Source organism: Tachysurus fulvidraco, chromosome 14 (assembly GCF_022655615.1).
Source record: "Tachysurus fulvidraco isolate hzauxx_2018 chromosome 14, HZAU_PFXX_2.0, whole genome shotgun sequence".
NCBI classification, from domain to species: domain Eukaryota; kingdom Metazoa; phylum Chordata; class Actinopteri; order Siluriformes; family Bagridae; genus Tachysurus; species Tachysurus fulvidraco.
The window spans coordinates 4,829,640-4,853,020 of NC_062531.1; the positions used below are offsets into that span (position 1 = coordinate 4,829,640).

The 23,381-nt window shown below is 39.5% G+C and overlaps 1 protein-coding gene across 1 annotated transcript in view; it reads left to right on the plus strand.

Moving 5' to 3' along the window:
* Positions 1-23,381, plus strand: part of kcnd1 (potassium voltage-gated channel, Shal-related subfamily, member 1) — a 76,657-nt gene that overhangs the window by 47,324 nt on the left and 5,952 nt on the right. The window contains exons 2-3 of the mRNA XM_027151913.2: positions 11,921-12,083; positions 13,028-13,111. Coding sequence (XP_027007714.1) covers positions 11,921-12,083; positions 13,028-13,111 — 247 coding nt within the window. The remainder of the gene's footprint in view (positions 1-11,920; positions 12,084-13,027; positions 13,112-23,381) is intronic.

Below are 23,381 nucleotides of genomic sequence, written 5' to 3' on the forward strand. Positions count from 1 at the left end.
TCGCTTACTGCCAAGATATCCATTAGTAAAAAGCACATGAAATTCACTTCAGTTTTTTAAGCCTGGTGGTACTCTCTCTCTCTCTCTCTCTCTCTCTCTCTCTCTCCCTCTCCATCCCTGACTCATCTAGCTTAACTTGTAGCAGAGAGAAAAAGAGAAAGATTAGTGGAGAGCTAAATGGACACATCTCTGCACACACACATGCACACACACACCCATATCTATCTATCTATCTATCTATCTATCTATCTATCTATCTATCTATCTATCTATCTATCTATCTATCTATCTATCTATCTATCTATCTATCTATCTATAACTCTCTCTCCCTCTCTCTTTTCTCTATATCCCTGATCTATGCCTCTATCCATCATCTGTATATACATACACATTTCTCTCTCTCTCTCTCTCTCTCTCTCTCTCTCTCTCTCTCTCTCTCTCTCTCTCTCTCTCTCTATCCCAGCACTGAAAACTCAACTCCTCCTCACTGTCTTCTCTGCTTTCCCATAAACAGTAAAATCCTTCAGCGCACTTTCTCCTCTCCTCACATACTGAAGCACAGGATCAAGACTTTGAAAGCTCTAGACACTTTAATTGCAGCTCTACTACACTTGCTGGATAGAACTGTGAGTGTAAGTAGTGAGTGTGATATTGCAATGCCGTCTATGTGCCGAGAGAAATACGAGCTGCTCAACATTCACAGAGCCAAAAAATAGATCTGTTTGAGGATGTTGGTTCTGGATGTGTTCTATATTTTGCTTTTCAAAAAAAAAAGAAGAGATGAAAAAAAGAAATCTGCTTTTAACTTCTCAGCATGTGTCATATGTTTAATTTTAAGATCTGTCAAGCTCGTAATCAGCCTTTAGCTTCTAGTTTAAGTTCAAACTATGTTCTTAATGTTCTAATGTGCTTGTTTTAATATGTTAGCATTTCTGATTTATGTCGGCTGCTCAATAATAATGTAAACGTGATGAAGAATGACATTCTTTCTTCAAATATTTGGAAGTTGGAGTCAGAGCATTGTGGCAGCCATGATACAGCAACCATGGAACCCCGATGAACAACCCAGAGCCACCACTGCCCATCAATGCTATCCTTATATACAGTATATAAAGAATATAATAAATGTAATAAATAACTGACATGAGGAAGGAAAAATCTTTTAACATTAACAGAAGTAGTCTCAGTGTCAGCACTTTGTAAAAAAAAACAGGATGTTTTCTAGCATGGGAGGTTCTCTTGGTAGCCAGAGCTGGAAAGTTTTTATAGTTTCCATTACATTCTCAAACGTTCCACAACATTAAATGTAACCATGAAGTGAAAATATGAATACAAATGAAACGTACAGACAGTTGTAGACAAAGAAACATCCCATAATTCCATCCTGGCTGCTTTGTCAGCCCAGCATCCTTATTGGTCTGCATCCTTAACTGTAACCATTACAGTGCAACACGTTTTCTGTTATCCTTCTAGTAAGAATTATCGTTTACAGTTTTTTTTACTCTTTCTTGGTGTGCCGAAGAATTGAGCATCACTGTAGTCGTGTCATACCGATGGCCTCTTATCTGCTAATGCACCCTTTGAGCTTTGGGTTTTGGTTTTGTTATAAAACTCTTGTGCTTTTATCTACGAAATATCTCCACATTTGTAACACCGGGTCTGCTTTCCCCTGGTTTCTGTCTTCCTCTATTTCTCTCACTGCTCACTGTACAGTACACCATCTCTCACATACTGCCCTTTTTTTAAATTTCCAGTCCATATTTTCCTCTCTAATTCATTTTTAAAAAAAAAAATACAACATAATTCTGAGCTTAGTGTTAAATTACATGCTATAATGAGTTCTTTGTTGTTAGCCCTTTTCTTTCTGTACTATTTCTCATCGGTTATTTTCACTCTCTTCCTAATTATCTATTCATTTCCTCCTCTGTCTCATTTCTTTGTTTCTCTCTCTCTCTCTCTCTCTCTCTCTCTCTCTCTCTCTCTCTCTCTCTCTCTCTCTCTCTCTCTCTCTCTCTCTCCTCATTTTAGTGAACCACTCATAAACCTCCTTGACCCCTTTCTGGACTGCCATCTAGGCCAAGCAGCATGTTGGTCTCTGCGGTTTCTGTCCAAAGCATTCTATTATAAGAAACTTAAAGTAGTAGCATGTTCTCCTCATCAGAGAAGGGATTTACAGCACTGTGTTCATTTTATGCTGCGTAATGACACTTCATTTTACATCCCTCAAAGCCAGCAGCCTGAATTTCAATCGTCTTAGTAGCTTTGTGAGCTACGGAACAAGACTCTATGATTAGGATCTGTTTCATATGAGGTTTAGCACCATGAGAAACCAGGACCTATAGCTTGTAAACAAGGACCAGGCCAGCGGTTTATATCGATGTCCAAAGGATAGATCTAAAATCGTAAAGTTTAGGATCTCCAAATGGACAATAAAAGAAGTATCCCTGAGCTTTATGTCTATAATGATTACCAACCAGGAATTGACTTTAGACGTCGGGGAAGCATGTCCTCTGTTGGCTCGTTGGTGAATTATGCTGTGCCTACGTAACACTATGATTATAATAATGACTACATAAGGAATACAAAATGACATCATCAACAGTTGGTATGGTGACATTACAGCACATCCTGAACATCCTGAACAGAGTTCCCTCAACATCCACTCTTTTTTTCTCTCTTCATGTTAATATGACAAGAAAACTTGTCATGTTGCCAAGAAATCACAGAAGTCCCTTTTAAAACCCTTACTGGAAAAGGTTACTCATGATGGCTTGGGCGATCCCTGAGGGAGGGTTCCCTGCTGGAACACTAGGGGGCGTTTATATCTTGTGCCATGTGTCTTTGTTAATGTTTTGTGCTCCCATGTGTGTTTGCCCCGCCCAATCCTTAGCTTGTTCCTGCCTCTACATCCCTGACCCTTATGTTTCACTAGTTACCTCCCCAATTTATACCGGTTATCTTGTGTGTGTTGTTTGCTGAGTTGAGTCCTTGTTGTTGTGTTTTGTTTGTTGCATGTTCTTCGTTTTATATATATTTATCTATATTTTTTTTCTTAGTTTTTCCCCTAGTGTTTTCCTGTGTCTGTTGTTTTATGTTTTTTTTTTTATTATTAATAAAACAACTGTCTATCGTCTATCCCTGCATTTGGGTCTGGAATTTGTTCCTGTCGAGGCGGCCATTTTCTGACAATTTTCAGCCATTTTGTGATGCTGCAATGAAATCGTCATTTAATCACAATCTTTGTCCAAATCAAAAACACACAAACACTTATTCACATTCAATCACACTCAATTACTATTTTGCACACCTCACATTTTAACACCTTATCCAACTCCTGCTATTACACAAGTGGATATATGTTTTCTTAGGACCCTAAATTTTTGCACATTGCACCTTTATAACATACAGAATGAACACTGGTTGGTGCTATTTTGTGTATTTGTCCTGTAGTGTTTTGTATTGATTTTTATTTGCACTAGGATGCAAACGAGGCACTTTATGTGGCTTGGACAACTGACTTTAAGTCGTTAGCTCTGTGTTGTTTCATGTAGCTCTATGGTCCTGGAGGAACGTTGTCTCATTTCACTATGTACTGCATCATATATATATATATATATAAACCAGATAAAACGATAAAAGCTTCTTGCCTTGACTTGAACTCTAGACTTAATAGCTCATGGCTGAGGGTTAGGGGTTTGGGTTCGCTACAGGTATGTGTAGAGGTTTTTTTTTTCAATAGCGGTATCTTGAGCTAGAAGCATGAGGCAATGTTCAGCTTGAAGCTATTAAGGCAGAAATGTGTTTCTTTCCCCATTATTCTCATTATCTTTCCCAGATCCTTTTGTGCATTGAGTGCATGTTCTCCCAGTGATTCCTCCAGGTTCTCTGGTTTCCTCCCCCAGGACAAAGACACGTGTTGTAGGCTGATTTCCGTCTCTAAATTGTGAGTGTGTGCAATTGTAACCTGTGATGGTTTGCATGCTGTCCATTGCGTCCTCCGCTTTCTGCCACAAGTCTCCTGGGATAGAGTCCAGGTTCCCCAAAACCGTGTAGCGTTACCAATACAAAAAGTGGACTGATGTATGGATGGACGGATGGATAGACGAATGGATGGATGGATGGTTTGGGGGTATTTAAATAAATAATGTTGCATGAGTGTTTTAATTTTATTTTCAGTGTCTACGCTCACTTTTAGCAGGTTACCTTCAAGTCTGAAACTGTTAAATTATCTATATGCTTTTGTTCAACAAAATATTCATCCACTTCTCAATAGAAATTTGATTAAAAATAGAAGTTTTTTTATGTTATAAAAACATTATTTTAGTTACAAAGAGTTATGGGCGGCTTTTACGTAACATCCTCATCGATCCAGCACAATAGGCATGTTTTGTAATGTTAATGAACATCTGCATGCACAGAACACGACAAAGAGAAAAGCAAAGAAAAACAAATCAAGAATAACAGCCGTATAGAAATCTGTGCCTGTTTTTGCCTTATCTGTGTGCCTGAGGCCATCGCCTAATCTTCTTGTCTTCTCTGGACTGGAGGTTTTCCAGCACATCATGAGATTAGGAGGTGGACTGATGGAGCTCCGGGGCTGCTGACGTGGAGCAGGGAAGAAAAAGAGGAAATGTCTCAATGTGATATTATATAAAGAGAAGGCAAGAATATAACATGGAGTCAAATCTTGTCCACATTTGTGTGTTTTTTTTTTTTTTAGTACTACAGAATGAGGGGACTCTTAAACTAGAAGCATGAGGCGATGTTCAGCTTGAACCTATAAGGGCAAAGGTTTGTTTCTTGAGACGTTCTGGCAATTTTTTCTCTTTATTCCCATTATGTTACCCAGATGCCTTTATAAAAAACTTTTTTTTTAAAAATGTACATTTTTTTAACAGTAATAGAAAAAGAGAATGCATTAGGCAGTTAAACAGAGTATAAAATTGGACTGTCTGAAAGCATTAGCATTATATTCTACTCTATCATGCTTCCCAATTTGATAAAGCATCCTAAATCTCATCCTCATACACACTCCAACAGAACACCATTTATTAAAGAATTGACTCAGAACATACTGTAGCTTGCTTAATACCGTAACTAACCCTTGTTACCGGTCCACTACTTATCAAATATTTTCAATCTGTATAAACAAAATGAATCTGATATTAAATGAGTCAGGACACTGTTGGTTTTTCGTGTGAGTCGTGTGTTTTTCCATCTGTTGGTTACAGTGGCAGAGAAGTGCAAAGAAAATAATAAATAACAGAACAAAATAACAAATGTAAAGACAAAATAAATGTAAAGACAAAATAAATGTGAAGACAAAATAACAAATGTAAAGACAAAATAACAAATGTAAAGACAAAATAAATGTGAAGACAAAATAACAAATCTGACAAAAAAAAACCTGAAAACAATATAACTGTAATGAGTCTGTCTGTGTTTTCCTTTGTTTCTGTCTGCTGTCATTCTCTGCTGTTAATTGTTGGCCCCGCCCACTTATTTGTTACCATGGACACTAATTGCACTCAATCTCTTCCCCAGGTGTTTTGTCTTAGTCTTTGATTGTCTCCGCCTTGTGATTGGTTCTTGTTCACTATATCTACTCTGTTTGTTCACTTCCCTGGTGTTAGTCGTTGTTGGTGTAGTATGTTGTCTGTTTCTGTCCCCTGTCCCCTGTCCCGCTCAGTGTTCTGCCCTGTTTTTGCCTGCCTATCTGTTGTTTGTTTCTTGTTTTTGTTTATAAGAAGTTCAAACTGCACTTGGATCCTCACTCGCCTTTGTCCCGCCGTGACAATAACAATCAGGATATAAAATAACAAATTGCAAAACAAAAAAAAAGAATGATAAAACAAAATAACAAATATGAAAAGAAAATAAGAAATCTGAAAAAAAAAAAAAAAAATTCCAAAAACAAAATCAATCTGAAAACAAAATAACAAATCTGAAAACAGAAGGAATAACACAAAAACAAAATAAATACAAAAACTAAATAAATCCAAAAAACAAAATAAATCTAATAACAAATCCGAAAACAAAAGAAATTCAAAAACAATGATGATTCAGACAAACCAGAAAAGGTAGGTATAGTTAACCAATGGAATATTTACTGCTGATTGGATGATATACATCTATTGCAGAATTTTATTGGTTGAAGATAAACACCTCTCTGACACGAGAAAACTCTGCATCCATTCGTTGTGTTTTCATTTTATTTTCTTATCTTATTTTTTTTCTGTTGTGGAATTCATGTTTGTTCAGATTCTAAAAACGGGCTACGAGTGAATCGGTGTACTGACACAAATGTTCAGTGTGCTGCTCGTAAACTCTCAGCTCCACCTCTTTTGGTCAGGTTCTTGTTTCCTCAACGGTAAAGTCCTGTCAAGCAGCTGATGGTGATTGCTACAGGGAGCCACTTTAGGAGGACGGGCAGAGGCAGGAGATACAAACACAAATCAGTGGAGGAAAAAAGGAGGAGAGATGTCATGGAAGATTAACACACACTGGGAGGGAGGGAGGCAAGGAAGGAAGGAAAGATGGCTTGATGGGTGGATGGATGGGAGGAAGAGAGGTAGGGAGGAAGTGTGAAAAGAAAGGAAGAAAGAAAGAAAGAAAGAAAGAAAGATGGAATGTTAAAAGAAAGAAAGGGAAAGAAAGAAAAAGAAAGAAAGAAAGAAAGCCCTCTCCCCCTCTCCCCCTCCCTCCCGCCTCCCCTCGCTTTCCTTTTCCCCGACCCGCCCGGGCCCTCCGCCCCCTCGTCTGCCCGCGTCTCCCCCTCTTCCTTTCCCTCCCTCCACTCCCTCCCGCCCGCCCGCCGCGCCCGGATGGCCGCCGGCGTGCCCCCCGCCCGCCCTTCCCGCCCGTCTCCCGCTTGCCTGTTCCGCAGCGCCCGCCCGAACGCCCGCCCGCCTCCCCGCTGGCACTGTTCCCCCGCCCCTCCCGGGCCCTCCCGCCCGCCCGCCCGCCCTCCCGCGCCCCCGCCCGCCCGCCTCGCTGGCCTGTTCCACGCCCGCCCGGGCCAGGCCGCCCTCCTACACGCCCGCCAAGCCAGCCAGCCCGCCCCACTCCTCTCCCCCCTTTCAGTTCCCGCTGCTCTCCCTCCTCTTCCTCTGCCCGCCCCCTCCCTTCGCGCCCCTCTTTTCTTCTTTCTTTCTTTCTTTCTTTCTTTCTTTCTTTCTTTCTTTCTTTCTTTCTTTCTTTCTTTCTGTCTGTCTGTCTGTCTGTCTGTCTGTCTGTCTGTGTGTCATCACTGTGATAAAGACTAATAGTGTTTTCAGCCATCTGCCCATTCCTCCCAGTGAAACCAGTACATGGTGTGAATGTGTAAGTGTAACTCTAATAGGCTTCTTTCATCCTCTCTCGCTCACACACACGTCCGTCTCATAGCCGACTCCTAGCTCTGTGGCCCCTGTTTGTCTTTAGCTGCTCTGAACACGATGAAGGACGCGAGTGTCTTGCTAATGTACGATTATTTAAATGATGCTGCTGATAATCCAGAACTTCAGCCACTTTCTAACCCAATGGCCAAGGTTTAATTTTTCTGTGTGTTGTTCATTATTAGAGCAGGAAATATCAAAAACTCAGTGATCAGAAGACATTCGAATTTCCAAAGACGTTATTATTCTATTTATGGGAATAAAAATGGCCACAAATGACATCATTTCAGTGGTGTTTTTGTCTGTATGGAGTCTCCACATTTACCAGTTTCCTCCAAACTCCCAAAATCATGCCAATATATTCTCAGTCCACATCCATCCATCCTTCCTTCCTTCCATCCTTCCTTCCATCCATCCTTCCTTCCTTCCTTCCTTCATTCATTCATTCATTCATTCCTTCCTTCATTTTCAGTAACTGCTTTATCCTGGTCAGGGTCACAGTGGATCCAGAGCCAATCCCTTTAATAGGAATACAAAAACACTCAAATTTAACCTGGAAAGAAAATCAGTCTGTAGCAAGATCTAAAGGCTTAGGAAAACTGTGTGGTTGCCTGTGGTTACGGTATACGGTATCCCAGATCCACCAAACTGCCATTGCTGGGCCCCTGAGCAAGGCCCCTGTTGTAATTATTCACTCAATCTCATCTAGGAGCAAAGGTTCCTGCGGGATTTTGGTCGCAGGAGAAAACCAGAGATCCCTGAGAAAGGAAAGAGAAGATATAGAAAGAAAGAAAGAAAGAAAGAAAAGAGAAGATCGACAAAAAAGAAAGCTTGAGAGAACCAGAGGAAATCTGTGAGCAGGAAGTAAAATTAAAACCAAGCTCTGATCTGAGTACTGTACCTGCTATACCAGTAGTAATAATAATAATAATAATAATAATAATAATAATAATAATAATAAGAAGAAGAAGAAGAAGAAAAAGAAGCACTTTTCATATAGAGTCTATAAGAGCATACAGAAACAATCCAGAAATAAAAACATTAAAAACAATGTGTTCATACAGGGGTCTTAGTGGGTAGCACGTTCGCCTCACACCTCCAGGGTTGGGGGTTCGATTCCCGCCTCCGCCTTGTGTGTTTGGAGATTGCATGTTCTCCCCGTGCCTCGGGGGTTTCCTCCGGGTACTCCGGTTTCCTCCCCCAGTCCAAAGACATGCATGGTAGGTTGATTGGCATCTCTGGAAAATTGTCCGTAGTGTGTGATTGCGTGAGTGAATGAGAGTGTGTGTGTGTCCTGTGATGAGTTGGCACTCCGTCCAGGGTGTATCCTGCCTCGATGCCCGATGACGCCTGAGCTAGGCACAGGCTCCCCGTGACCCGAGAAGTTTGGCTAAGCGGTAGAAAATGAGTGAGTGAGAGATTGAGTGTTCATACACCATTTCAAACACGCTTGTTGATGCTCAGTCACTGCTTAGTAAAGTCTCCTTCCTGGTTCACTGGTGCTGTGTGCGGTTCTGCTTCCGCTTCTCATTTTACACTGAGGACTTATACATCGGCTGTGACATCAGAGACCTCGGGCTGTTATGACTCATTGTGATCAGCTGCTAATCGTCTGATTGATGTTGCCGAATTGTAGCTCGACTTTTCTTGTCTGAGTTCAGCTTGTGTCATCGTTCGGCCTGCCAGCCTGATTTATGGGTCAAAACAAAAACATGACGAGTCCTGTGAGGAAGTTAATGATCCACCAGTGTGTAGGAGGACAAGGAATTATTATAGCAAGAACATAGCTGTGTGTGTGGTCTAAGATTCTGATTGTACACACCTGTGAACATCTTGAGCGTGTGTGTGTGTGTGTGTGTGTGTGTGTGTGTGTGTGTGTGTGTGTGTGGTCTAAAACTCTGATTGTACACACCTGTGTGCACCTTGAGTGTGTGTGTGTGTGTGTGTGTGTGTGCGCGTTGTCTAAGACTCTGATTGTACACACCTGTGTACACCCTGAGCTTGTGTGTGTGTGTGTGTGTGTGTGTTGTTTAAGACTCTGATTGTACACACCTGTGTACACCCTGAGCTTGTGTGTGTGTGTGTTGTTTAAGACTCTGATTGTACACACCTGTGTACACCTTGAGCTGGTGTGTGTGTGTGTGTGTTTGTGTGTGTGTGTTGTCTAAGACTCTGATTGTACACACCTGTGTACACCTTGAGCTTGTGTGTGTGTGTGTGTGTGTGTGTGTGTGTGTGTGTGTGTGTATGTTTGTGTGTGAACAGAATATGCATGGCTGTGTTTGCTGTGTGTGGCTACATGCTCTGCTATTAAAAAGGATTCTCTCTGCTAAATGAGTGGACTATTAGAGATGAGCTCTGGATCCCTGAGGATGGAAGAACCAATATGCATTTACCCAAAGAAATTCATCCAATTAGTAGAAAAGCTTCAGCAATGCCGGGTTTTTCAATCCGTTATGGAAGGATGATAAAAAGACCAGAAAAAAGACCACACACACACACACACACACACACACACACACACACACACACACACACACACACACACACACACACACACGCTAAATCCCACACACTCTCACCATCCTACATAGCGAATGAACACGAAACAAAGCTCAACTTTTAGTATTTAAAAAATGTTAGAATTTAAAGAGTTTTTTGGAGAATGTTTAGAGAATGATTAAATATTTCCTCCTCGCTCAAACCCAGAAGGTTTGCTTCCTCTTTAGGGGTCCGAGTGTTTTTACAAGTATTGGTTATCTAAGTAAAAGTTATATTAAACTAAAATGAACTTATTTTCCCTGTTCCTCTGTTCATGTGCATATTGTATAAAAAAAAACAAAAAACTGAAGAGTTTTAGGTTGACGGATGGTATCAAACCTAAAACTCTCAAACTGCCATTGCTGGGCCCCTGTGCAAGGCCCCTCTTGTAAATATTCACTCACTCACATATAGGAGCAAAGGTTCCTGCAGGATTTTGGTAGAAGGAGAAAACAGATCCCTGAGAGAGAAAACCGAAGAGAAAGAAAGAAAGAAAGAAAGGTGAAATGTAGAATGCAAGATATAAAAATATGGAATGGTGAAAGAAAGAAAAAAGTACAAAGAAAGAAAGAAAGAAAGAAAGAAAGAAAGAAAGAAAGAAAGAAAGATGGAATGGTGAAATATAGAATGCAAGAGATAAAAATATGGAATGGTGAAAGAAAGAAAGAAAGAAAGAAAGGTGGAATGGGAGTGAAAGAAAGAAAGAAAGAAAGAAAGAAAGAAAGAAAGAAAGAAAGAAAGAAAGAAAGAAAGATGGAATGGTGAAATATAGAATGCAAGAGATAAAAATATGGAATGGTGAAAGAAAGAAAGAAAGAAAGAAAGAAAGAAAGAAAGAAAGAAAGAAAGAAAGAAAGGTGGCACAGTATGTGAAAGAAAGAAGAAAGAAAGAAAGAAATTAAGAAGAAATAGAAAGACAGAAAGAAAAAAGAAAGAGATAAAGAAAGGTGGAACAGAGTGAAGAAAGAAAGAAAGTAAAGAAGAAAGAAAGAAAGAAAGAAAGAAAGAAAGAAAGATGGAATGGTGAAATATAGAATGCAAGAGATAAAAATATGGAATGGTGAAAGAAAGAAAGAAAGAAAGAAAGAAAGAAAGAAAGAAAGAAAGAAAGAAAGAAAGGTGGAACAGGAGTGAAAGAAAGAAAGAAATTAAGAAAGAAAGAAAGAAAGAAAGAAAGAAAGAAAGAAAGAAAGAAAGGTGGAACAGGAGTGAAAGAAAGAAAGAAATTAAGAAAGAAAGAAAGAAAGGTGGAACAGGAGTGAAAGAAAGAAAGAAAGAAAGAAAGAAAGAAAGAAAGAAAGAAAGAAAGAACGATGGAATGGTGAAATATAGAATGCAAGATATAAAAATATGGAACGGTGAAAGAAAGAAAGAAAGAAAGAAAGAAAGAAAGAAAGAAAGAAAGAAAGAACGATGGAATGGTGAAATATAGAATGCAAGATATAAAAATATGGAACGGTGAAAGAAAGAAAGAAAGAAAGAAAGAAAGAAAGAAAGAAAGAAAGAAAGAAAGGCGGAACGGGAGTGAAAAAAAGAAAGAAAGAAAGAAAGAAAGGTGGAACGGGAGTGAAAAAAAGAAAGAAAGAAAGAAAGAAAGAAAGAAAGAAAGGCGGAACGGGAGTGAAAAAAAGAAAGAAAGAAAGAAAGAAAGAAAGAAAGAAAGAAAGAAAGAAAGGTGGAACAGGAGTGAAAGAAAGAAAGAAAGAAAGAAAGAAAGAAAGAAAGAAAGAACAAGAAGATCAACGACAGAAAGAAAGCCTGAGAGAACCAGAGGAAAGCTGTGAACAGGAAGTAAAATTAAACCCAAGCTGCTCTGAGTACTGCTGTTGATGACATCCTGTCTGTACCCAGTGAACCAGTGACTTTAAAGCACATCCATACGCCGCTCTGGATAAAGACGTCTTCCAGATGCTGTAAATGTAAATGTAAATATACGTTGCATCACTTCAGCATGTAGAAAACATGTGTCTAAGCTGTATGTCTCTGTTGGGTGTTATGTGCAGATATGGAGACATGGTTCCTAACACCATCGCCGGCAAAATCTTTGGCTCCATCTGCTCTCTGAGTGGCGTCCTGGTGATCGCACTTCCTGTTCCTGTCATAGTGTCCAACTTCAGTCGCATCTACCACCAGAACCAGAGAGCTGACAAGATGCGAGCCCAGCAGGTACTGAAAGGTTTTATTTAAATACACAGTGCTAGAGGTTTTATATAATTAGTCTTACCAATAACACGTCAGCCATAAACCCAGTGTCCTTTATAACAGAAGGAAATTAAGCCCTACTGTTTCAGGTGAATTTCTATGGAGTGCTGTTTTTTTTTATGCAGAAGTCAACCTCAGTAGCAGAGAAGTTTTATAAGGCAAACAGAATTATAATTGCAAAGTAGGAATCCAAACAAAAGTTTTGGAAAACTTGCTGGAAGAAAAATGCTTGAATAGCAAAATAAAAAATAATAATAAAAAAAACACATTGGGAAGAACAGAAGACTTTTTATAAATAAGTAAAATTATTCTCATTATTTTAAACGTGTATGTGATTCTTATTTAATGTATGAATAAATAACAAAATAAAAATGTATAAAAATACATTTTGTTGTTATTTATATTAGAATCATTATGAATTTATTTTATTTATTTTTTTAATGAAACCAAATTTTAATTTTATAGGATACAAATCACAAAACATAAAAAGCAATTATAAAGACAAATGGTGATTATTATTATTATTATTATTATTATTATTATTATTATTATTATTATTATTATTATTATTATAAATATTTTCATTTTATTTATTTATTTATTTATTTATTTATTTAGCATTTTGGTATGAAATTAAAAGCCTTTGCCTCCTTTATGTTGTTCTAATGGTATACAATTTTTTTTTTTTTGCACTCAACATTTTTAAGGTTGTTAAATTTTTAATTCTATCATACTTTTTTTTTTTTTTTTTTATGATTATTGCACAACACAACAGCAGATGCTTGCTGAAGTAAATGGTGCTCGGTTTCCACAAAGGGTTTATATATTTTCACACTGCCACATCACTTCACCACTTTGGGCTAAGTGCTGATGCAGCCCTTTGAAACGAGGTTTACTCTGTTTTACAGAAAGTGCGTCTGGCCAGGATTCGCTTGGCTAAGAAAGGAATCACTAATGCATTCCTGCAGTACAAAGATGAAGGGGGACTACAGGTGAGTAACTGTGTGCCAGTATGCAATCCGAAAGACTGGGATCTCTCTGAAGGTTTGGAGCAGTAGCGTTGTGAGGATGGGGCATCAGGGGCTTAAGCCTCAGGGCCTGTATTCATAAAGACTCTAAGAAAGATCTCGGAGAGCTCCTAATTTAGCTTAGAAATTTATAACTAAGAATCTTATCTTAAGAGATAAGCATCTTAAGAGGCCAAGAACTCACTATAGGAGAAACTCTTTGCACTATGAATTTTCCTGAATACAGGCCCAGGGGCTTTTGAAGGCTGAAAACATTTTACACTACAAAAATAAAGCACAAGACTGTTAAGACTGCAAGATTCCCGTACTGTATGTACTGTTTGTTAGTGCTTATTTTACACGTTCATTCCAATATGCCATGTTTTAGAGCTGTTAAACAGAACAGTACCTATTCCGGTCAGCAGGTTGCACTGTTATTAGTATACAGCTATTGAATAATAATAATAATAATAATAATAATAATAATAATAATAATAATAATAATACATTTTATTTAAAGGCACCTTTCTGAACACTCAAGGTCACCGTACAAAAGAGTCACCATTTATTCATTCATTGATAATAACTAGCAGTTAAATAACTTAAATCTATAAAGAGGTTTCCGTCATAAATATATGAATAAACTATTTTTTTAGTTATGTTGTCATACCCAAACAACGCCCCTGGTTTGAAGCCACAAACATACACTGAGACACCGTTCGTTTGTTGTTTTGATAGTTAGGAACAATGCAGTCTGAATGTTTTACCTGGGGTTTCCTCTGGGTTCTCCAGTTTCCTCCCACAGTCCAGAGTCATGTCTTGCAGGATATATGCAAGATGGGATGAACTCCAGTTTTCCACTATGTAGGATAAATGATACAGAAAATAAACGGATGGATGGAATGATAAAAAATAACGAACAGCACGTGGTGTACGTGAGGTATAGTTATACATAAATATGAGTATTCAGTCTCATACCTAAATCCCCTAAGACATACACACACACACACACACACACACACACACACACACACACACACACACACACACCATTAGCTCTTAGCTGTTGCTCAGTTCTGTGCTGTAAAATGCTGAGTGTTAGAACAACACATTGAAAAAGAGGACCTTCTTGCTGCGGTTCCATAAGCATCATAAACCCAGCCGCCTTCGAGACAAATTTAAGATGCATTCTAAGAGAATGATGAAGCTTCATTTCACTTCATGCTGTTAACTTTATGGACACAAGATCTCATCTGTTATAAAGCTGAAACCTTGAAGTATTGAGACTCATATTTATCGCTTTAAATGCAAGATCTGGAAACTTGTAAACTGAAGAAATGAGTTGAAATAAACCCAAATGGCTTTGTTTACATTCTTGCTTGTAAAGCCCTCTCACATTTTGTCGAGGTCACAGAGTTCCAGAAGGAAAATCTGCAGTATATGGTAAAGTTTATGGTCGTTTTTAATTGCTTTTAAACTAATCTTCCTGGATATACAGTTTGGGAATTTTACTGGCTCGCGGTTGAACGGTTCATAATCTGAAATCTGTGTCCCAGACGCTGTACTGGTACGATATCTTGTATGATAGCTTTGATTTCCTTTGATATTAATTCATAACACCTTCTATAAATACTCACTCACGTGGAATTTCTCCACTTTTTTATGCTCTTAGAGCTGAAATCTACTTCATTGGTATTAAGTCATATATATATTTTTTATTTATATAGTCATATATATTATATCATTGGATTTGCACAAAGTAATCCATAATATAAATATTAAACATGTCTTGTCATGTTTTTAATATATTTAATATATTTTGTTCCTCTAACTCGTGTCTTATAAACTTCAGCGTTAAATTCGACGAGTCAAGAAATGGATTTCAGAGCGTGTTGCATTTATTAGCATATCTTTTGATACGAAGCGATTCCAGACAGCAGTATAATCCTGATGGAGACCTGACATTTGAAAGCTGTTCTTTTATGCTTCAGGCTAATGAGTGGAAATGTTAGCATGAAGGCCCAGAGTTTCTGACAATAATATTTTCATGTAAGCAGCGTACAGCCTGCAGTGTATCATCATTTTGTAGGGATTCACAAAGGCAGTTGATAAAACGACATCATTATGTCTGCTCGCAACCGTATCTCATACACGTGAAGCAATAACTGCGGCTACGACCGCCTGCGCCTTGAAGCTCTGCATTTCCAATTACCCCAAAATGTTTGTTGTGTGTTTTTGTATAATGTCACTTTTCTTATTCAGTTTAACACCAGCACATCAGTCCTGGGGAAGCTTTTTTGCCTGATCAACATAATTTTAATAAACTGGAATTCTTGATAAACCTTAATGCCTGAGGTGGTTGGAGATTTTAGACCTTTTTAAATAGTGTACTCATAAAAAGGGCTATGAAAAAGGGTTTTGGTGGTAGTGTGTCCCTAACCCATTTAAGATAAATGAATGAATGAATGAATGACTAAAGGAATGAATGAATGAGTTTCCAGTTTCTGGAAATAACAACAAGCTAACCTAAAAGGGCTAAAACGATAACTTGGAGCCACTATAATGTACAGTAGAACCAGGGTAGAACTTAAACTAGCTTTTCCCACCCCAAAGGTGGTGTGTGTGGGGATGTGGTAGATTAGTGGTTAAGACGTTGGAGTGCCAATTGGAAGGTTATACATTTGAATCCCAGGTCCACCAAACTGTGACTGCTGGACCCTTTTCAAGGCCCTTGAATAAATACTTTATATATGAAGTGCCTCAGTTAGAGGTTCCCCCCAAGAGAACATTCATCCCTATGGATTTAACCCTTTTCTTAATACTTCACACAGAAATAACTCATTCATTCATTCATTCATTCATTCATTCATTCATTCATTCATTTTCTACCGCTTATCCGAACTTCTCGGGTCACGGGGAGCCTGTGCATCTCAGGCGTCATTGGGCTTCGAGGCAGGATACACCCTGGATGGAGTGCCAACCCATCTCAGGGCACACACACACTCTCATTCACACACACACACACACACACACTATGGACAATTTTCCAGAGATGCCAATCAACCTACCATGCATGTCTTTGGACCGGGGGAGGAAACCGGAGTACCCGGAGGAAACCCCCGAGGCACGGGTAGAACATGCAAACTCCACACACACACACATGGTGGAGACGGGAATCGAACCCCCAACCTTGGAGGTGTGAGGTGAACGTGCTAACCACTAAGCCACCGCGCCCCCTATAACTAATTCAGATCAATTAAAATGTATTTTTTCAGTAGTTTTAACAACGGACATTGCTGCAAATCAGCTTTAGATGAAGAAGTAAGAGGTGACGGTGGCGAGGATAAACTCCTTGAGATGATATGAGGAAGAAACCTTGATAATATGAGAAGAAACAGATTTTAAAGGAAACTTATCCTGGTCTGAGTGATGCCAGATTGTGAGATCATTTCCCTACTATAACTGTGAATGATATGGTCGAAAATACAATAACTCGATTCATTCTAGTTTTTATGTGAAGTCTGAAATCTTGCTCACTGATGGAGAATTGAGTGCAAAACTGATCTCCATGGTCTCCTGTAATCTCATGTATTTTTGTCTGTAAAGTATATGATGTCAGCTAAAAGCTATTGGCTAGTAGAATTCTGTCCACTGATCACATTTGGACCTGGGGTTGGACTTTGGATGCCTTGGACTACTTGTAGATCCTCAGAATACTTTTCCATTCAAAGGTACCATGTAGAACCACACGGAGAAGAGACCGTAACAGCACAGTGAGAGGAAATATCTGAGATTAACTCATACTGGGATGCCATGTGGTTATATTCATCTGCTAGAGTGACTAACACTCTTTAGCCTCGTCCCAGCTGTGTGTCCATACACCGAGTGGGTGTAATTAGAAAAGCCGATTAGCAGGTCCTGTAGAACGTGCGTGGGGTGAGGACGAGAGAACAGCCGGATGAGAGGTGGGCTGGAGATCCATTGATAATTATAAAGACAGAGGTAATAATGTCCGACATGGAGACCCGAGCCAGAGATCCAGGGACACGGTGAAACCACGAAGCAGCTCTGATCCGTTTCAGCTGCCGGATGATGTGTCTCATTGTAATCTTAAAAAAGGAGGTTTTTCAATACGCCTGGGTTTGTGGTTCTGGATAAACTGGACAGATGAAACGAAAGGACAAACCGATCTTTTCTAACCCAAGTAATGTCGAGTTTCTTTAAGGTCCTTCAAGTAGAAAAAACTCAGCAATAATTTGGATGTGAAATATAAAGCAAGCACAGAATTTACTTTGCTTCATAATTCAGCAATTTTCAGTTGCTGCTGGTTTTAACTGCTGCAGCTTTTTAACAACACCTTGTAATGACTTGTGCTTTATTCCTTTATTTGTTTACAATAAATGTTCTGTTTTCTCCTTTTGCATTGCATTATCCTTTCTTTCTTTCTTTTTTCTTTCTTTCTTCCACTCCCGTTCCACCTTTTCCACCACCATTCCATTTTTTTTTTTTTTTTTCTCCATCAGTTCCAACAATTCCATTCCACATCCACTTTTCTTTCTTTCTTCTTTCTTTTCTTTCTTTCTTTCTTTTCTCTTTCTTTTCTTTCTTTCTTTTTCTTTCTATTCTTTCTTTCCATCTTTTTTAACCCTGTTCTTCTTTCTTCTCACCATTTCTTTCTTCTTCATGTTTTTCTTGCATCTAACATTCACATCTCAATCTTTTTCTATCTTTCTTTCCTTTCTTTTCTTTCTTTCTCTTTCTTTCTTTCTTTCTTCTTTCTTTCTTTCTTTCTTTCTTCTTCTTCACCATCATATTTTTAATCTTGAATTCTAAATTTCAAATTCAGGGCGTGCGAGGCGGGCGGGCGGGGGGGGGGGGGGGGGGGGGGGGGGGCGGGCGGAGGAAGGGGAGGTACAGAGTGGGATCTGGGATATCACAGGCTGTCTGGAGTTCTGGGGTGAGGGCAGGAGAAAGGGGAAAAGCGAAGCGGGGCGGTCGGGATTGGAGGGACGGGAGGGCGGGAGGGAGGGCGGGAGGATTCTTTCTTTCACCATTCCATCTTTTACCTTTCTTTCTTCTCAACCTTTTTTTCTTTCCTCCATGTTTTTCTTGCATTTTACATTTCACCATCCCATCTTACTTTCTTTCTTTGGAAAGAAAGAAAGAAAGAAAGAAAGAAAGAAAGAAAGAAAGAAAGGAAAATAATGAAATGTTGAATGAAAGTAAGATCTAGATAAAAGCAGAAAAACTGTAGTTGTAAAGAGAGAAATAAAAGAGCTTTCTGAAGGAGGACACAGTGATTTGTTGTTGTGATTAAACACAGTGGCATAGTGACATAGTGTTAGCCTGATGATTCAGTACTGACAGAGCCACAGTGGAGGTGTGTGTGTGTGTGTGTGTGTGTGTGTGTGTGTGTGTGTGTGTGTGTGTGTGTGTGTGTGTGTGTGTGTGTGTGTGTGTGTGTGTGCATGTGTGTGTTTATTTTAGCTCGGGTCTATAAACCTGCATTACAAACACTACTGTGCTATTTATAAATCTGACCATGCTGTTTTTCACTCTGTCCTGCCTTTATATTTCCCCACATTTCCTCTTCATGTAGACACTTCTGGAGCTTCTCATGACCTGAGATAGCTGATTGTGAGGATCTCTGCCCCGTGTGTAAACACGTACAGGTAGTTATGAGGACGGTTAATCATCAGGTGATGCAGCTGTTTAGGTTCAGGGGATAAACGCTTTAGTGATTTATGCTTTGTGGGTAGAAAACTTCCTATGAGTACATTAGGTCATTAGATTTGAATTTTAAATGCAGAAGCTCTTTTAGTTTTGCAACAACAGCAGATCGTCTGCTTGGCTGCCGTGATGTTATGTACATTTATAGCTACAGACTTTGAAAGGCTTACGTGATTGCACGTCCATCAAAAAGTTGATGAAATTCTCCAACACTAGCTATTTTTTTATAATATAAGCGTTATATAAATCTCCGTTCTGATTGATCAGTAGGAGTTGGGTTTTTTTTCAACAATTATTTTATACACTATTTATGGCCATACAGAAAAGAGAAAGATATCGTTCTAAACTGCTACATGTCTACTATTATCTGTATCTGATTACAATAAAAAACATAAATGAAATGAAATTTAAGGTATTATTTTTTAATATGAGAAATATGTTCTGGAAACGGGGGCACGGTGGCTTAGTGGTTAGCACATTCGCCTCACACCTCCAGGGTTGGGGGTTCGATTCCCATTTCTGCCTTGTGTGTGTGGAGTTTGCATGTTCTCCCCGTGCCTCGGGGGTTTCCTCCGGGTACTCCGGTTTCCTCCCCCGGTCCAAAGACATGCATGGTAGGTTGAGTGGCATCTCTGGAAAATTATCCGTAGTGTGTGAGTGTGTGTGTGTGTGTGTGTGTGTGTGTGTGTGCCCTGCGATGGGTTGGCACTCCGTCCAGGGTGTATCCTGCCTTGATGCCCGATGACACCTGAGATAGGCACAGGCTCCCCGTGACCCGAGAAGATCGGATAAAGCGGTAGAGATTGTAGCAGTGAGGAAAAGACATGAGGCAGAGATGGAGGTAGCAGAGATGAGGATGTTGAGGTTCTCTTTAGGAGTGACGAGGATGGACAGGATTAGGAACGAGCACATCAGGGGGACAGCTCAGGTTGGCTGTTTTGGGGACAAGGTCAGAGAGGATAGATTGAGATGGTTTGGACATGTACAGAGGACGGAGATGGTTATATTGGTAGTAGGATGTTGGAGATGGAGCTGCCAGGTAAGAGGTCAAGAGGTAGGGCAAAGAGGAGATATATGGATGTGTTAAATGAGGACATGAAGGTAACTGGTGCGAGAGTAGAGGATGCAGAGGAGTTAGGTGGAGACAGATGACTCGCTGTGGCGACCCTAACAGTAACAGACGAAGGTAGAAGTAAAAAATATGAGAAATGTGTCTGTGCTAACTTTGAAATGTCTGCTTTTTAAATGGAATGATTTAAATGAGAACAAATATTATATGTTTGTGTAATATGCACGAAATCTAACGATGGGTTTAGTTTTAGCGCTAATCTACTGTAGACAAACCCATTCACAGCTCGTCCTATTCTATACTAAGGCCATTGTTGCACCAGATGGGATAATACATCAATATTCATGGTGGCTAACCCTACGCAAATTTGCCTAAATTCCCTAGTTAAACCACAAGTGTCATACAAATGCTAATCATTGGGTTTTTTTATATGAGTGAATGAACAGGATAGTTTTCACATCAGTGTAGACGCAGGTCTACATAATCCAGGACACAAAAATATCCTTAAATATGTGTTTTCTGGACCTGCCCCAAGATCTCAAATATTTTATTCCTAAACACGTTTAAATTTGATTTTCTCAAAAATAAAGTATGACATATTCCTTAATAAACAAACAAACAAACAAGCAAACAAATAAATAAATAAATAAATAAATAAGCTAATTGGCTAACTAATAAAGGCTATGTAGTATATACAGTCATCAGAGCCAGAGATTGGCGCCGGTTTTTGATGCACTTTCAGGTCCAGACTGCCATAGCCAAGTGGTTAGGGTGTTGTTTTACACCGTTCAGGGATCCATAGAAGCATTGGCTAGAAATCTGAGCTGGCTTCTGCCACTGATGACTGTATATGCCATGCAGCTGTTATTAAAAGTTTGTTTGAAGCAATGCTGACTTCACTGCATTTATCTTTACAAAAGAAAGAAAGAAAGAAAGAAAGAAAGAAAGCAAGCATATGCAGTAGAAGTTGTAGTGAAATGTGTATGATGCGGTAGCCTAGTGTTTAAGGTGTTGTACTACTGATCGGAAGGTCATGAGTTTGAATCCCAGCTAGCTGCAGCTACCACTGCAGGGCCCCTGAGCAAGCCCCTTAACCATTACTTGCTAATTCGTATAAATTGAAATACAAATTTGTAAGTCACTCTGGATAATGGTGTCTGCTAATTGACAGAAACGTAAATGCTTTTTATGACATGGAGAAATAACCTATACGATACCACACATGCGATAGATAAAGCATTTCACTATATGTGGCACTCTGTATATTTGCATATGTGACAAAAAATGTATTCAAATGCGTTTTCAGTTTTACACTCTGCTTACATTACAATAATCAGGGTAGTGTAGAAAATCTCAGGTAATTTCTTGGGAGGGAGGGAGGTAGGGAGGGAGGGAGGAAAATAGGGAGGAAGGAAGATAGGGAGGAAGGAAGGAAGATAGGGACGGAGGGAGAGAGGGAAGAAGGAAGATAAGGAGGGAGGGAGTGAGGGAAAGAGGGAGGGAGGGAGAAAGGAAGGAAGGAAGGAAGGAGGGAAGGAAGGGAGAGAGGGAGGGAGGGAATGAAGAATGAAAGGAAGGAAGGAATGAAGGAAGCAAGGAAAGAAGGAAGGATGGATCGGAGAAAGGATGGAAGGAAGGAAGGAGAGAGGGATGGACGGAGCTGCTGCTCCAGGCTGCTTTCCTGTTGCACTCAATTTAAGCCTGATCCAATTGGTTCAAAAACAGGTCTTTAGACTTCAGTAGTGTCACAGCTCCCATCTTACATTCACTATGTAGAGTGGAACACCAGGTTGCTAATAGTTAGTCTCTTAACTTAATTACCTTAACTGTTTCTCCCAATAAATAATCTCCAAAAATTAATGAAATAAAACACAAATAAACTCTTCACTCTCAAAGCGCAAGTTAAATTAAAACAAATCACATTTCCGCAGATTCAAGCGTATGACGTCCTCTCATTGCTCACAGACCTGGTGAAACACATTCCTTCAACCGTGAGGGACTCCAAACGGTATATGGTCCTTTAAACCATTCTTTCTACCAGTTACAAAACAAACGAGTCAAATATTCTTTGACCTACACTCACAAAACGCACACAGATTCTCGTCAAACTCTCGCACTCGGACTTTGGTGGTAAAATAATCTTATCCAGAGTAAAATTATAGAAAACAAAATGCAAATACTTCAAAGAAGATTAAGAAACCAAACAAATTGCTGGGTTAGCAACTAAAACTTCTTTCTGTCTTCTGTCTCAAATTGAATAGCGTACAGCAAGGACCTCGCTACTCTGGCTCATAAACAACTCCCAGAAGGGGGGAGCCTTGCTCAAGGGCACCTCAGTCGTGGTATTGCCGACTCGAGACTCGAACCCACAATCTTAGGGTTAGGAGTCAAACTCTCTAACCATTAGGTAACAACTTATTTTATTAACACTAACCGGGTTATAACAGTAAATGTTAAAAACATCCAAAAGTGAAAGCAGTTATTCAAAAATATTAAGCGTATTATGTTAACTCTGTAACTACGCTTCACGTCGGGCCGCATCCCAACGCCGATCCCATGGGATCATTTTCCCATAACAGCACTTCAGAAGAGTTTATTATTTACTTACTGTAAGTTCAGACTGAGCCATTATGAGCTTTTACAGCATCAGATATGCAAATTCTAGTAAATAACAGTGACATTGGAATTATTTCTAAAGGAATTACAATCACGAGGTGGCACAGTCAGCTCCAGGTCTTCCAATCAAGCCTGAAAACAGGATGCCGATGATGATCGTTTTCTTTTCCTTTTTACTTACAATAACCATTTTAATCAGAACAATTTATATACTAATTAAGATGTTTTCCATGTAGTCCACACAAGTCACCTGCTGGTCTGTGATACTTCTTATTCTACTAGTGCTTATCTGAATCACGGTCCATCACAGAAACTCAGTGTTTACCCGGACTTTACAGAGGATCGGCCGTGACTTCTTTTCTCATTTAGGAAGTGAAATTGCTCTCTGTTTCTGTTTCTCTCACATCTGACGTGACCAAACTCTGTCATCTCGTCACTTAGGAGCATCCCTTAGCTCTAAAACACAAAGGTCATACTCTGCCATACTCTGCCTCAGAGCGACTCCCAAACTAGCAAAAAAAAAACAAAGTAAGTTTAAGTTTAAGTGAGGTCTGTTTATTGATGATTTTGTTGGGCAAAAATTCAAACCCTCCGGTTGTTACCGGTGCTTTCCGCTGACCGAGCACTTCCTGTAAGTTTCTGATGCCCTGTTTTCTTTTATCTAATGTGCCCTCGTCCACTTACCCCGGCCGTTTCCACTTTAGCGGAATCGCTGTTCATATATTAAAGACTGTTCCGATACTTTATCAGCTTGAATAGTGTACATTAGATGACCCCATGCAAGCCCAGGGGATCGAGTCAGCATAATTGTAAATGTCAAGAGCAGATGGTCTTGTGATT